Source organism: Paramisgurnus dabryanus, chromosome 2 (genome assembly GCF_030506205.2).
Source record: "Paramisgurnus dabryanus chromosome 2, PD_genome_1.1, whole genome shotgun sequence".
Lineage (NCBI taxonomy): Eukaryota > Metazoa > Chordata > Actinopteri > Cypriniformes > Cobitidae > Paramisgurnus > Paramisgurnus dabryanus.
In genome coordinates, this window is record NC_133338.1 from 15,295,853 (window position 1) to 15,313,172 (window position 17,320).

The 17,320-nt window shown below is 36.8% G+C and overlaps 1 protein-coding gene across 2 annotated transcripts in view; it reads right to left on the reverse strand.

Moving 5' to 3' along the window:
• Positions 1 to 5,393, reverse strand: part of gal3st3 (galactose-3-O-sulfotransferase 3) — a 28,463-nt gene extending 23,070 nt beyond the window's left edge. Inside the window, exon 1 of one of the 2 annotated variants that reach the window (XM_065294369.2) lies at positions 5,113 to 5,393. Coding sequence is in view for 1 of the 2 variants with exons in the window: in XM_065294371.2 (XP_065150443.1) it covers positions 5,113 to 5,121 (9 nt within the window). In the remaining variant the exon portion in view is untranslated. The remainder of the gene's footprint in view (positions 1 to 5,112) is intronic. The other variant, XM_065294371.2, reaches the window with a different exon arrangement.
• Positions 5,394 to 17,320: the final 11,927 nt, after the last annotated feature.

Consider the following 17,320-nt stretch of genomic DNA (forward strand, 5'->3'; position numbering starts at 1 on the left):
AGCACTAACAAATGCAACATTAAGCTAACAAGAAAAACACAAATTCCAAAATTTCTGAATATGAATCGGATACATGAATCTGTGCCTAGGCTTGGTCACAATAATGACTATAACGACTTATCGCTTAATTAACAAGACCTCTGGGTTTTTTTCTTTGTTTCTGAGACACAATATTGCCACAGTGTTTACATGTGTGTTTGTTTGCATAAAAATGCAGCTCAGGGTAATGGTGCATACTCACAGCCTGTCACAGGTGCGATCAAAGTAACACCTGTCTAAAGTAATAAACCCTGGAAATATGGGATTTACACTGAACAATCACTAGCTGTTTAAAATTGAAATGCACAGTCATTTTATAATAGTTATTTATGTCTTAAATATTTAGATTATTGTTTTTAATTTCATATTTTCATCTTTATTTTCTTACGAATCTAAGTTTTGTTCTTAGAAAGGATGTACTTGCATTTTTATGCTATTTTGTTGTTATAAAATATAATCAGTGACAAAAATGGTCTTAAAAAGTCAATAATATTGACTATCGTCATTATTTGTTTGGGGCAATTGATCGACTTATGAAAAGTAGCTATCATGACAGGCCTATCTGCACCTGCAATGTAAGTGGACAGACCAGATATTCCCATCTTAAGACATGTCGTGCGTGATTGAAAATGCGAAATGGAGAACAAAGGCTACACTAAGTAAAGTAATGTTGAGGTTTTATGTCTTGTACAGAAATAATCTTGTATCTCTTACAATTATTTTGTCTCTTTCTATTGCATATCGCGACATTTTACTTCCTCTGAGGTTTAAGCTGCTCCAAGTCTGTATGTCTACATTGAATTGTTTTGCTAAGTGTTTAGGGTAAATGCAGTCACTGTTAAAAGATGATGTAAGCGAGTCATAAAAATCAGAATTGTGCATCAAAAATTGCAGTGTAAATCGAGCCTAAATGGTAAATAATGATTTATTTCATTTTAAGTGAAGCCGTTGTTATCCTAAAAGTAATCCTGAACTGTAATCTGTAACTTTAAAAGAATACAATTACTTTTTTGTATCCTGATTACATAACATCTTAACATGCAATCCTTTACTCTCCAACCCTGGAAGTAGGGACATAGGTTTCAACACAGATTACTTATGTGGTTGCTGAAATATTTAGTTTTTGTTCACTTGTACCTAAAGAAAGTAACAGATTGTAGCTTGAAGGACCAAAATTTCAGGTCTGACCAGCAAAAGCCCTTTCATGTTACTGACAGACAAACCAATGGTCTGTTTTCATAAAGCCGCATTTGTTGTTTCGAGGAAACAAGGTGTGACTGTACAGATGCTATTTACTGTCATCTCTAATCACAAAGATGACAGGATGGTCACATGGCTTTGTAATGCAAGATTATTGAAATAACAACAGTGGCTAAATGCTCTCTGTAATACTAAAGTTGACTGTACATATAGACAGACAAAAACATTATTATGTCAATTCTAAATAATATACTGCAAGTATTAAACAAGCCCATGTTGCATAAAGGTGTAGACATGAACTTAAACCTCTGCGTCTTGTAAACAATATCGCACTTGATATAAATACATTTATGATTTTTTAAAATATATATTTACTCCCAGGTCACCATTAAGTTTTAACTTTACTTTCATTAACTGTTTACGGTAGTTTGGTTAGGCCAAAAAGGCTTATCACAACAAAATTGTACAACTATTTATACACTATTTCCGAGAATGAAAAGAAACTTTGGATTGCAAGCTATGCCATCCTTCCTGTTAGTCCATGTTGGCACAAACAGCAACAGAAATACCACAGATGCAATGGGCACGCAAGAAATCACAAAAACGATGAAGCATTTAACATTTTACCTGAAGAGCCAAAAATAGTGCAAGAAATGCAGGAAACGCGCATCCAAACCAGCACCGCAGTACGGGGTTAAAATAAAAGCGTCATTGAAAACCTAAAGTGGACAAACCATCAAGTGATAACGAACGATGACACTAATGACACAGATAAAAAGAAAAAAGCCAATTAGCAAAAGGGTCACAGAGTAAATAAGGATGTGACCAAGGATACAAAAAGGACGCAGAGAGAAAATGATGGGTTTAACATAGAGTATGCATTTAATGAGTCAAGCAGGCAGGCACATTCATGTATGAACAAATATACATGCAGATATGACTCTTGCTTTCTGAGAGTCCGACAGTAAATATTTAATCACAGGCAATCTTATCAGATTCCCACTTTAAATGCCAACACACACCAGCCCCGTAGCAGCAGAAGAGCGACTGACCGACCAAATGCCCCGTAGACAGTCTCTGTGTCTCACCTTTCTCCCTTGAGCACACAGAATACACGCTGGAATAAAAATAAGCAACACAAGCCAAGAAAGATCTCAATGAAGCTGTTGACAATTAAAACTTTAATATCCATGACAAATAGATAATGCGCTTGTAAGAGACATTTTAGGGATTCATTTTACCTTGCCCTGATGAGCTACTTTAGGGCCAGCTGAAGGGTCTATTAATAATGTAATACAATCATGTAACTGATCTTAGCAGAACACACTTTCTCCTATTGACTTTCAGGGACGATCAGACATAAGCTTACTTGTTACTGTTAACCACACTGTTTTCACAATATATTACTAGCAGTAATCAGAGTATTACAAATTGTTGAATCAGAGTTGAACAGTGATTTGGATTCATTATAACATCCAATGTGAGCTGATTCACAGAAATTCAAAACATGACTTGTAAGTACACAGATTTATATTTCCTTAAGTCATTGCATCGGGTTTCACCCTTTGTAAAATGATTTTTTGTCTGACATTTCCTGAAATGGGAATAAAGGTAAATCTGTCTAGAATATTTTTTACAATGCACAAGCCTAAAGTCTGAAGTGATAAATGTTTGAGTGATTATTCACTGTCATTTAAATTTTAAATGAACACAGTCACAGATCTTTTCCATGGTGGAAAAAGACTGTTTAAACCAACATGTGTGTCCACATATAGATTCTATGTTACACCTTAGATATTTACATAATGAAATAAGTGTAGTTGGTTTTCACCACAATTTGTCCACTCTTTGGTTTTACTACTTCCTCTCCTGAAGTTGAAAACATTTCATAAAGTCTCTAGAAATTTTCAGATAAACTGTCTAATGGTGCATTCACACCAGACGCAGAAGAGGCGGCAAGCGCGAGTGATTTACATGTTAAGTCAACGCAAAGAAACGAATAGGCATCCTGCGCCGCGGTAAGCGCAAATGGCACAGAGCGCGTGGAAAAATCTGAACTTTGGCAGATTTTCGAGCCGCGAATCAGGAGCTTGCTCTATCAGTAACATAATTACAGGAAGCGAGCAGAGGCAGAAAAACAAAACAACAATTGAGGACAATAATCATCGCTTCACGAGACATCTTTGTACTTTTACAGGAATTTAAAGGATCAGTTTGGAAGAAGGTAAGTGAGGAGGTCAAATAATCTGGTAAGTTTACTCAATTTGAGTTATACAAGCCCCCTCCCACGATGTGAATGACTAGAATTTCACGCGTGAATGAAGCAAAGAAACTCAAAGCACGTTTTTGCCACCTCTTCCTTGTCTGGTGTGAATGCACAGTAAACATTACACCAATTATATAATAGCAAATTATATACTTATACAAAAATTACAAAAACTTATTTTTAAGTACAGTTTATTTTTAAATAGCATTTTTTATAAACATAAATAGAGATTGCAAGGTGTAATTTTCCCAGTCTATTATAATGTCATATTATTATACATATCGACATCTCATTTCCCCTAGCACAAGTGTACACAGCATAATAACAGATGTAAATATGTATTACTTCTGTACAGATCATCGTATGTTTTATATGTTCCTACATATTTTAAATATTCTTGTTGTATTTGAATTTCTGCCCTGGAAGATTCATGTAAAAAAACATTGTGTTCTGCAAGCACTCTTGGCAATAAAGATTCTTCTACGATTGTATTTAAAAACAAAGGCACATACCCACACACTTGTATGATCATAGCTAAGCAATGACAACACAAGATAAAAATTAAAGATTATGTGTCTTTAATGTCAACATCCCAACAACATGAGCTTTAGCAGATTTTAATCTGCATTTACTTTGAATACGTAAGACAATTTGCATTGAATTTGTACAGACAATAGTAGCCACGCTGAACAATCCTATCAGAATCATCTGAGCATGTTTTCAGCTTGTTTTATTTTAAAAACAAATAAAACATTTCAATTTATGTATCCACGTTTGATGAAGTCAGACCACCTCTTTAAATTATGCATGACCGCCCAAATGGATCTTCACAGGTATGACAAAAACTGTCACATTAAACCTAACACACAGACTAAAAATAAAGCTTAAAGAACCCACCGGTTCCAGACACTCTCCTTTGCATCGATGCCCATTTATCAGTCAATATATTCCTCATAGCACACATTGACTACATCTCGGGGACGTCTATTTGATGTCACCATTTACATCTATGTATTTTTATATCGTTTGCTCATATTAAAAAAAAAAGATGTTTTTGATTTAGAATGTATGTAAAACAGCTCTTTCTGAGACCTTTGTCAGGTGCTTTTACACACCTGATGTATTCCAGATCTTAAGCAAACAACTACAAACGTACCTGTGCTACCTAAAAATCAATGAAGAGGGGACGACGCGTTTAAATCATTTTTGATAAAAAGCACCCAGCAAGCAATTGTGCATTTAAAAGATGTATAATAGACATCCAAACACAGGCTTCCGGGCTAAAATAAGGCAATAGTTGGGCTGTCACAAGTTATTTTGACAAAAATGATATGTAAACAAATTCAAGTTTATTTTTGAATGAAGTGTGTTATTACTAGCCGGACCATATCTATAGTTAACCCTATGCGGTGAAATGATGGCTATTGCTTGCTGGGCATCGGTAACCCTCATGCACACATTCGTAAAACAGATACGTGCAAACGGATGACAAAACAACCATGACAATAGAATTAGGATAAAACAGGGTACAGGTGTGCGGTTATAACGTTACCTCAAAATTCATGCTAATGACATTGATAAAACATTACGACAGGTTACGCGCCTACCTTGATCATCTCACACCAGATAGATTGATGGAGTCTTGTTCACCGGCGTAAAATAAGTCCGATCTGCTTTAAATTCGCTCGTTTGCGGTTATTCAAGCTGAGGAGACCAAGCTTACCCGAGACGCTGAAGCGTCTGTTAGGTCATTTCATACATAAGGACTGATTTCAGAGCACGGGTCGCCGCTGCTGTCTGCCATCGACGCTACGATTGATTGTATCGCGCCGCCTCTCACTGGACCGCTTTAATATGACGCACGCACGCGCGCGCAAGGTGCACGACCCAGAGGTGCTGTGTCTAACATTAACTTTATGTTAAATCTGCGATTTGGGACACCTCTTGCTGCGTTGTTTTAGAAACCGTTCAGTTGATCAGAATGCTGTCCAGCTGATCAACTATATACTGTAGATGAAGCCAATGAATGTGCAGCTTCCAGCTACCCAATGCACAGAATGATACAACTCATAATTTATTGGTCCAGCTTTTTATTTTACTGTTGTTACTTATAAGTAACAACAGTAAAATAAAAATTGGAACAATGTGCTTATATAAATATAAAGCATATAAATATTAGGCTACACATCTTATATGACCAAACAAAAGTGCATAGAAAGTGACGTGATGGGTTGGAGGAGGGATGCTGCCAAAAAAACTGTAATGGGACAGGTGAGGTAAGGGACAGCTTTATTGTATATACATTAGAGACCCCTTTGCGTGGATTGTTGGATTACATGACCACGCTCCTCCCGAATTGAGTTAAAATCCAAAACTTGAATTAAGCGTACAAGCAAAGTAAAATGGTAGATTAAAGCATGAATATTCCTGAGTACCTCCTATGTACAATTGCCAAATTGGTTGTCAGTATGTGCTCTCTGCATGTACCACAAAGATGTCCAGGACCATTTCCTCTTTTCCTTTCTCAGCCTGGTCCTTGAAGTCTCTGAAGTCACCTAGCACAAAAATTGTGTAATGGTACAAAATGTTTTGTGAACAACAAAGGTACTTTGTGAAGACAACTGACTCACTGTCAGGTACTAATGCTTCCTCATGGTAGTTTTAGCATGAAAGGCGTAAGCAATGTCACAACATTGCCCTATGACTAGAAATTGACAGATTTGATAATTTAGTTAAAGGAACAGTATGTAAGAAATGTATATCAATTAAAATGTCCCTGACATGTCACAAGGCATTAAGAAATCATTTTCATTTCAAATACCTATATCACTGACAACTGCGGTCCGGCCAGGATTTAAAAAGTGGAGTTGCAGCTCAACCGATTTTACTTACTGCCATACTGTTTCTTTAAGAAAATCATCTGGGACATGAGAAATGCCATAAATTTACTATCCAGATCTGGCATAGACTCAGTCTATTATTTGAAAGCAGGATCTGAATACTCATACAGAAAGACACAAACCCGACTTAAACTGATCGGCACACATTCCATAGCACATTGCTATTAAGTCAATAACAAATTGTATACTAAAAGTTGTCTTACCTTAGTAGCATTCTCCTTTGTACATGACTTTGAGGCATCCAATTAATACATATGAAAAGCATGCTTAATCCATTCATTGTTCTACATTCAAAAGTTTTTTTTTTTTGCTGTAATGGTGACAGATGACTTCATATTACAGCTTAGCTTTTTTGTATCTTGAGTCTAATTACCTAATAAGCCTGTTTGCCCAGTTTAATAATATATTTATAATCTCCCATTATTTTGCTCAGTTTTGCATGGCATTGTCAAGTATTTCCACTATCTTACATGCCCGTGCCATGACTTTCTTTTCAGTATCAGTTTCACGTATTGGTTACTCAACTGTTTTTCCTATTTTTAAACAATTGTCGCTTTGGTTTGGGGTTAGATTTGCTGTTTGCGTTAGGATGTCACTTTAAGTATTGGTTTATAAAAAAAACGTATGCTTTTTAAACCATTGCCGCCTGACGCTAGGGTTAGAGTTGGGTAATGATAAAAACATATTTGTTTAAGTCATTTTATGTAACAGAAATTTGTTCTAACCCCAAACCGAAGCGACAATTGTAAGAAAATTGAAAAAACAGTTGAGTAACCAATAAGTGAAACTGACACGGAAAAGAAAGTCATGGCTTTGTGCCCTGGATGTGCATCCCACAAATCTCCATCAACTGCAAGATGCTATCCTATCAATATGGGCCAACATTTCTAAAGAAAGCTTTCAGCACCTTGTTGAATCAATGCAACATAGAATTAAGGCAGTTCTGAAGGCAAAAGGAGGTCAAACACAGTATTAGTATGGTGTTCCTAATAATCCTTTAGGTGAGTGTAGGTTACCAATACCAGCGTCATTTGCTCTAACAACTTGATGGAAACGCACCTAATTCACATTAGTTTGATTTTCTTTAATATTTGAAAATTTTGAAAAGATTTGCTTCACATTACAAACAAACCCAGCTATTGACTTGTGAAATGTATCAGTTTACTAGCCATTACAACAGACATTATTGTAGCTGCCACAAATTTAGTCCAATACGTAAGAGATTTTTGGCAATGTTTAGGGTTGACTCCAATCAGATTTTTGTCAATATAGTCTTCTTTTGGCTTCTTTTTAAAGTGTGAGAGAAATTTGCAATTCAACACTACTTTTTTATTAATTACTTTAACTTTACAAACAATCCAGGCTTACAACAATAAATATATATAAATATCGATTAGCCTTTGGTTGAGCATTCCATAAATTGGAAATTACAAAAATACAAAATAAGAGTACAAACTCAACATTGAACAAATTTTGGTAAAAAAATTAATAAATACATCACAAAAACACTATAAGAGAGTAAGTGCTAGAGTAAGGCAACGTATTGAAAGGTCATTTTCTTTATTGTATCAAGAATAAACTCAGTAGCGCCGCATCCAAAAGTGTGATAAATATAAATGACATCCCTAAAAATTTGACGTGCAGCTAGCATTTTGGCATATACTTTATTTAACCAACGCTTAAACACTATACATACTTCATCCAACACAGCCAAAATGTTGTACATCATTCTTTGAACATCTCCTTTGGTACTGTTAAAGACTGATAAGGATGTCATAATTGCACAAAGAATGTTGATTGAAGAAGAACTGTTGTAATCTGGATGAATTTTGCATTTATCTGCAAAGATATACAAAGAAATGTAAAATAGGTAGGCATACATGTATGTCTTTTTTGCAATGTCATCTTCATTTTAAGAGAATTTTTCCATCCCCAGCCTAAAGAGGATCCTTGCTCTGTCAAACAGGGTTGGGTTAGGGCTAATAGCTGTTTTTTCCATTTGTGAATTGTTGGGGTAAATTGAGTACTTTGACATTTTTTCTTCTATGTAGTGGAAATCTATGACAGATTTGAGCGTGTAGCCAGGATCTAGATAATCCCATTTGCTCTGAACACTGTTTACTTAATTTTGCATCATATGAAAATGTAAGAATCACAAAGGGATCTGGCCAATGGACTCTACAAGATGATGTTGTGTCTTAGAAAATGAGAAAAAAATGTAAACCTGTAACTGCTGTTAGGAGTTAGCCTGGCTCCGCCCTCCTACGTGCTTCCGCTTATTTTTCATTTCGCTTCAGCAGTACGTCTGGGATGGCTCTATAGAGTTTCGTTTTCTCCTGCAAAAATCTGCAGGACCAATCAGGAACAGATGGGGGTGGCTAAGAACGATGACGTTGAGGTCGTGCGTCAGTTTGAGTTGTAGTTCAGTAATGGCAGCAGAGAAAGACGTGAGAAAAAGCTATTCGGTCCGTTGTTGCAAAACTGCCGAATATACAGAAGTTAAAGCCGGAGCAAGAACCAGGTTTGCTAAGTTTTGTTTGTCTGATTATTCTGACTTGTTGTTTCCGTCCGGTTTCGGTGCATGATATACGTCATGACCACACGTTAGCGATTGGCTTTGGCAGATCCTGAGTGACTCTGGGCAGATCCAAAAGTTTTAAACTTCAACAATGGACCCTCCTTAACGGAAGTAACGCTTTCCAATGGAGCGTGGCCAGACTCTCTGTACAAATGAAATGAATGTACGAGAGTCTGGTTGGACCAGGCTAGTTAGGAGTGGCCAGCGATGCATTCTCTTTAGGGGTCACGATTCTCCAAATCCTCGATTCGATTACATTTTCGATTCGAATGTCACGATTCGATTCGATTCTCGATTTTTAAATTATATACTTTTTTGAAAGACAAAAAGTTATATGCCTTTATTATTATTATTATAGTTTCACATTAACATGCACATTGCATGCTTTTCTTCGCATGGGGGGTTGTGGGCTTTACTTTACGCAAGAGAGCTTGTAGAGAGAGGAGTCCTTCTTGCACGCACATGGACTTAATGCGCGCATCTTGGACTCCTCCTATCATCTGAAATAAAACCGGTGTGTCATAAGCAGCTGTGCTTCTCTCTGTCTCACGTGCACGCGCTCTCGAATCTGTCAAGTCTAACCATAAACTAAAGTAGTAATCCTTACATATTTGTTCAGTTTTATGCATTTCATGCGAGCTGAGGCAAACTATCCCTTTTGTTTAAAATATTATCCGCTGCATCTTGGCGGCTCTCTTGCGCACGTGCATAGAGCTGGGCTCTGTCCAAAGGCAGATCACTAGGTAATAATCCTGTTTATGATGCATTACAAGGAGTTGTAGCAATTTATCCCTCTTGTTTAAAATATAAATCGCGTTCTGCTGGACCGATGTTTTTAAAGGCACCTCTGAGAGGTTTATTTTTATTGACAAGCTGACCGGACGTGACATGGGGGCGAGGCAGCATCGACGATCACATTTTTTAATTCAAAATTCGAGGTTGTGACTTAAAGGAACAGTATGTAAGAAATGTATATCAATTAATCATAAAACAGCCCTGATATGTCACTAGACATTAAGAAATCATTTTCATTTCAAATACTTATATCACTGACAACAGTGGTCTGGCCAGGGTATTGTCATTTAAAAAGTGGAGTTGCAGCCCTCAACTGATGTTTATGTTGTCATTTTGTGTATTGGCCACCAGTTGTGTGATTGCAGTACCAGTTTTAGCCACAAGTTTTGTGATTGCAATACCAGTTTTGGCCACAATCCTAATTTCGATCGATTACGATTTAAAATCGAAATCGTGACACCCTTAATTCTCTTAAGACTGGGTTAAAGGTGTTGTAAAAAAGACACTATTGGTGTGTCCCCTGGCAAGACATATCACTTTCAAAAGGGTTCTGTCTTTGATATCAGTCACAATATTAAAATTAATATAGCCATAAACTCAATATGCACCACAGAAGAAGTACAATTTTCACACGCAGTTCCATTACAATGCCTATAAGCATATTTCTTTGCAGTACTTTAAACCTTTTTAAGGTATTTTCACCATATTAAAGACTATAATCAACAATCGGTTCAACCACGAAGATGATCAGGACATTACCTAGGATTGTCGTAAGGGGGAAAATCGTCCCAAATTATCACGATTATCTTGTGGTGTGTACCCGCCTGACTTAGTAGTTGCACCGATTATCTTAGCAAATTTTCCTGTGGTGGGCGGTGCCTTAAGAATCTGCTCGGAGCCACGTCGGGGCCACTCCGATTGCAACATGTTGAATATTTATAATCAAAAATCTTGTTGTGTCGGCTCTCCTGATTTTGCCAAGTGGTTGATGTCCTCAGGGCAACATTATGTTGACCCTGGGACAACATTTCAAACAACCAATCAGATTTCAGAAATAAGTTTATATTTTGTTTTAAGTTTAAGCTTACAACCACGATTAGCTGTTTCTCGACCATTGTTTTTCACTTATCATGTCCCTCGGATTTTAGGGTTTGGTTATGGTTAGGGTTGGGGTGGGTTTAGGTTTTATTTAGAAAAATGTTCTCCTTGGGTCAACACAATATGTTGCCCTGAGGACATCAACCACTTGGCAAAATCAGTTCGAGCCTCGGGTAAACCAGAGGACAAACACACACGCATGCTGTAGATTGTCACGTGAAACAGAGTAATACCCAATCAGAAAGCGAGCTGATGAAAGATGAAACCATAAAAACAACATGGTGCAGCAAACACAGTACAAAGTCAGATGGACATCAGATTTGTAAAAAAGCAGTCCATTGTATTAATGCCATTTCTTTATGCCCGTTGTTCGCCATGTTTGTTTATTGTGAAGACGCGTTTGGATATGAGAAACATTGCAAGATTTCCTGAGTTCTCAGCTGAGACTCGCGTTGTTTGTGAAGTAAATCTGATGATGCGTAGTGTGCTGTCATGACTGCTTTGAGGCACTCCACACACAAACATAAACAACATGTTAAATCATTGATTTTTTTTATAATGCTGGTGGTCCCTCATATAATGAAAAATTATAAGATGTAAAAAATATTTTGGTGTGGCCCTAGCTTAACTTAATTGCTGTAGATTTACCTAGATTACTTTTCTTGTGTGTGTATAAATTGAAGTATAATACAGTGCTAGCTGGAAACATTGTCAGATTTTTATTTTCAGAATTATAAAAACACACTTAAAAGGTTAAACTACTGAATAAATCTCTAACACTATGGGGCAGTTTCCCGGACAGGGATTAGACTAGTCCTAGACTAAAACAAATGTAAGAGCTGTCCAAACTGAAAACAGCTTGCACTGACATATCTTAAAATACATCAGTGCCCTTTGTTTTGCCTCAAAATGCACACAAGTAATGATTTTAGTAAGGCATGTTTGTTAAAACAAGTTATATTTTATAAGTAAACTAAGGCCTAGTCCCGGCTTAAGCTAATACCTGTCCGGGAAACCACCCCTATAAATCAGTCTATAAAACTAATAAGTGGTGATGATCAACAAAAGAATGCTTCATGGTGCAATGCATGTTGGGTATTGCAGCTGCAACTGCATTGCAGTTGATTGTTTTATCTGAATAAGTTTGATGATTGCTACTATTTTTGAGTTTTTTCTGTTTAGCTTTTCAAAGTGCATTTACAAACCAGAGTAATTATAACTACCACAAAAAGATTGATCTCATCGTGTAAACCAGCCTAATTCTATCTCATCTTGACATCTTTATAATGATTTCAACTTAACTTTGAAACAAACTTAACTTTTCCAATGCATGTGTGTTTCTACTTATAAACACATACAAACACTTAATAAGGGAAGATTTAAGTTAGTGAAAGTCAAGGGTCAAGGGCTTAACTAAAGCAAACACTTATCACCATAACGGTGGTTTGTTGAAATTTCTATATTTTATTCAATATTAATGGAGGGTGCAAACTTGATATTGATTCAATGGGATTAACATGGACAAATCAACTATTTTTAATATTGTTTCAATAGTTGCTTGCTATATGGGTTGCAGTTACAGTTACATTTATTTTGATAAACTAAATGTTTTACTTTTGTTTGGTTTTTTTTTACTGTTTTTTGATTAATTTAATATGTAGCCAATTCAAGACAACAGACAGAGGCGTCATGCCCATTCAAACTGAGGGGGCACCTGCCCCCTTGGTTTTTTTGAGCCAATGGATTTTACCTCAAAATCAAATAAGCGTCAATTAATCTGTTATTTGACTTTTAATCTGTTAATATGCACAATATTATACATTCTGTGCTGCATCCTTGTCACTTTTCGGAGATTTTCGCCGTTTTGATCGTGTTTTGATCATGTTACATTACTTTTATTCTGGCGGCAGCTGGCGCTGCAGTCAGAGCGCAGTCGCAGACGTCATCAGTGTCAGGGCGCGCTCACGAGCTCTCTGCTGTTGCTGGCTTGCTGCTGCATTTGGCTATCTGAGGAATTAAAACGTGTTAGAAACGCTCACAACATTTCCAAACCCCAGTACGCTAATGTGCAGTTAACCTTCTCTGTGTAGAAAATGTATGGTTTTAAATGTGACCGTCTCAACGTTATATTAGCAGAGATTCATCTTCTTGGCACAACGCCAAAGTTCGCCAAAGTTCACGCGGGCGCGGAATCTCACATGCTCACATGAGGTAAAATTTAATGCAAAAATCCGTTCCTCTAATAATTTTATCTAAAAATATTTTTTAAAATCATTATTGAACATTAAAATCAATCACGTGGCTATAGCTTATGTCATTTTCGTTGTTTATATACTTTATGGATTTAAAATTACATTAATTTTATATGATAATGTAGTTGTTGTGCAAAATGCATTAATTACACAATTAAACAAGCCATTAAGACTTTAATAAAACATGCCGTTTCAGATGTGAATATGATGCAAATGTGTCATTATTCCGATTGAATAGTATTTGATATGAAAGTTAGTCATCACTTTTATTTTGGAGGTTTTTGCATGAAAGCAAGGGTTTTCAGATTGTAAGAAATGTAAGTGCCATGGAAAAGACTGAAAGCTCTATAATATTTCGTTTGATGTCTGTGTATGCACAAATTTCTGTGAGCTGTTGACACTGTGCCCCCTTAAAAAAAATTGGTGCATGACGCCCCTGACAACAGATGTAATGTTTGTTAAAAGAAGCATTTAAGCAGCTGAAACACAGTTATCAGTGAAATCACCTATTGTAACAGTAAGTACTGAATCAAATGAAGTAACAACAGTATGTTAAAAAGTATGTTTGCTCTAGAAAGTGTCTATGCAGTTTACATGGATTCCGGACATACTTCATCCACCATGTTTAAATCATCCATGCATATGTTTATTTACCTGTGACAACCTCATAATTTATTTCACAAGTGTATAAATATTTTTGGGTCATTTTGAAAATGTGGCAGCAAATTGACCCATTACTTCACCAAACAGTAGGTACCTTAGGCCTTTTCTGCAGAGTTGACATGTGCTTTGTAAATATCTCTTGCTCAGAGAGGGAAAGCAGCAGCAGAGTTGATATCCTTACACTGAATAAAATCATCTACATAAAGCGTTAGAGACATTCACAATTCATCACTGATGAGAAAATTATTTGTTTCCAAAGTACTGACCATGCCTATAAGACTTGAACTGCTGTGGATTGTTTGTAGTCCTCCTGCTATCTGGTTTTGGGCATTTTACATGTTTTCAAGGATGCAGGTGTTAGACAGTATATGCTGCAAGGACTGAAGATAATGTATTAAAAGGTAATTTTCTTTTTTGTATTAAGAATTAACTTATTATGCCCAAAATGTAGCAGATGGTTATCACAAATAGTAGACTGTGTGATACTTGTTGTAAAAGGCTCTCTAGGCGAATCTGCGAGACGTTAGTTATTGTTGACGTTTGAAACTGTTTTCAAACAGACTGAGCGTAGCTAACTCCGCCCCCTCCCCCTCCCTTCTGTGCTTTCATGAACGCGCCCAACCCCCACTCCCAAATCCTTTTTTGTCGTTTATTGGCTGGAATACTTTGTTTTGTTTTGTGATGCTAGGTTTGGCCACTTGTTGATATTGCCGTTTGTGAAGCCTGGGCTGTCTACAGAGATCGCGTTTTTTTACAGTTTGATCAGCGGACAGGCAGCAAGCAGATAGTGAGGAGATGTTTCCGGTATGTAACAAAAAATGTTTTATGGTCTAAAACGCTTCAATTCGCTTAGAGCGCCTTTAAGCATTCCTTGCCTGGTCCACATCATCTCCTATTTGATTGGCCTTGTCATTTCAATTCAATCAAACCAGTTTTTCAGTTTTGTGGTTTTGCAGTGATGGAAGTTTTAACGAGTTTGCATTACTACACCAACACCCAACCAGACGGACCAGGTTATTTTGATCAATTATACAGTACATTTTTGTAGAAGCAACCTGTCACCTATGGAGGAAGCATATGCATAGCTTTTGACCCAGGGGGTCAGGAAAGGCCTACCCATTAATATTTCAATTGGTGAAAGCTTAGTGGTTGATGAAGGAGTCATCAGTCATCATTACTTCAAATAATACTATGGGCAGCGCTGTTACCCAATTGTGACAGGTTTCAAGGTATGCTTTTGTTATGCAATATTTTTAAAGATTCTCTCAACCACACCCTGTAGAAAATGATACGGTATGTGAGTGTCAGTGGATCGACAACATTTTTGCCAACTTCTGTCCAAGCCCGGAAGCAACCATTAAATCAATATCACTTTTATTGATTTTGAAAAAAAATCACCATTATGGTGATCAATGTTTTCTATAGTTGGACCATTGACTCTTATGTTTTAATTAAGGCTGTCAAAAGATTAGTCGCATACAAAATAAAAGTAAGTTTTTGCATAATATACAGTATGTGTGTACACTGTGTGTAATTATTTTGTATATATAAATACACACACATGTAAATATTTAAAAAAACATTAAAATGTGTGTTTTCTTTGAATGTTGTAATATCATGTTAAAATACATCTGTTGGGGCGAAGAAAACTAAAATCTAATGGGATAAAGTCACTTATTTTTTTTTTTTGGGGGGGGGGGGTGTTCCACTGGGTACAGTACATAGAACCCAATACTTTTAGTAGCACCTCGGTTGAACCCAAGACACAGCATGACCTATCCATTTTACTTGGAAACACAACCATTAATCCTTCCAAAACTGCCAGAAACATCGATGTAGTCTTTTATAATGCAATGTCCTACGCAGTGTACATTTCAAAGACAGCACAATCATGCTGATTTGCATTATAAAATATCAAGAAGATACGGCCATACCTTACAGAGCATGTTGCACAACTCCTGATCCAGGCCCTTGTAATCCCTAGGCTGGATTACTCCAATGCTCTGTTTGCTGACCTTCCTGCACAGTCTATCAAACCACTCTAATTGGTTCAGAACACAGCAGCTGGGCTCATCTTCTGGAAGCAAAAAAATGGCTCATGTAACACCACTCTTCTTCTGGCTACCAATTGAAGCATGTGTTAATTTGTTGTAGATAAAAGACAGGCTGAACATTCGTCAGGGTTCAGTTCACTCTTTAGGGCAGCTCCATTTCGGAGATCTTGTGTTTGGTATGTCTGTGGCTGTGTGTGAGGCTTTGGCTGAATGTTAGGCACAGAGTTAAGACTGCTATTTCGTTGCCTTCCAGGAACCCAGCATTATGTGTGGGATATGGTCGAGCCTCAACTAGAAATGCTTAAAAAAAAAATCGGTCAGCATGAAAAATATTTCAAATAGAAACAGGATTGCTGCAATCGAAATGGGTAGGATATCAATCTTCCATCCACAGGTATACTATTGCTCAGAATAGGATCCTTATTAAAGCCAACTTAATCTCAAATGCTGTACGTTTATAGGCAATCTACTGCTTCAGTAGGGCCTTTTCTAAGGTCAACTAAGCTCAAACCAATCACACAAAGAAAAAAATCACTTAAGACTTCCATTGGATGCATTTGATTCATCTGGCTCTATGTTTACAGTCTATCCACTGCTTATTTTTAAATGTGGGACCCTAACTAAGCCTGGGTGACCACTCACTCATAGGAAGCAGAACTCATGGTGTTACCTACCCAAAGCAGATGTTGGCTACCAGTAAACAGGAGCCTCCTAGTAATGAGCGATCAGGGAAATTACTCAAGTGAATGTATTTTCCCTACAGTATGACAACAAAAGCACTTTAACATACTGTAACACACTGGTAAATACCAATTCACAAATGGAAAATATCATCTTTTCCATAGCACGTGAAGGCAGCATAAATTCGTTGTTTGGATCCTAAGGAATGAATGGGGCTAGGCTAAATGCTAAAACATTCATGACGTGCTGTACAAACATTAAGTGCTCGCGTTGATAAAGATAGGTATGTATTAATTTGTCTAAGTTCAGGTATAACATAGGAAAATATTGAAAAACGGTGGTGTTTTCTCTGTTAAAGTTTTTTTTTTAATGTATTTTCTATAGTTAAGTTAGTGCAAATGCATAATAGAGCAGTGTTTTCCAACCTTTTTTCTGCCACGGCACAGTTTTGTTAGTAAAAAAATCATACGGCACACCACTTTCACAATAAGCATTAACACATCTGCACAAACCTGTATTGCAATGCTTAAGTGACTTGTAAAACTGGAATATTATATTGTATTAAACGTAGTGTTCACATTTAATGTGAAACTTGATCTTTTTTTGATAAACAGAAACGATATCCTGGCTTGAATTGATGACAGTGACACATGCGCAGCTGTGACCAACTCAGCAACCCTGGTAGCTAGCTTCAAGCGTTTTTTCAAACACTGTGGCAGTGTTTTTTTTTTTACCATGGCACACCAAACAAGTGGTGTGTCCAGGCACAGTGGTTGAGAAACACTATAATAGAG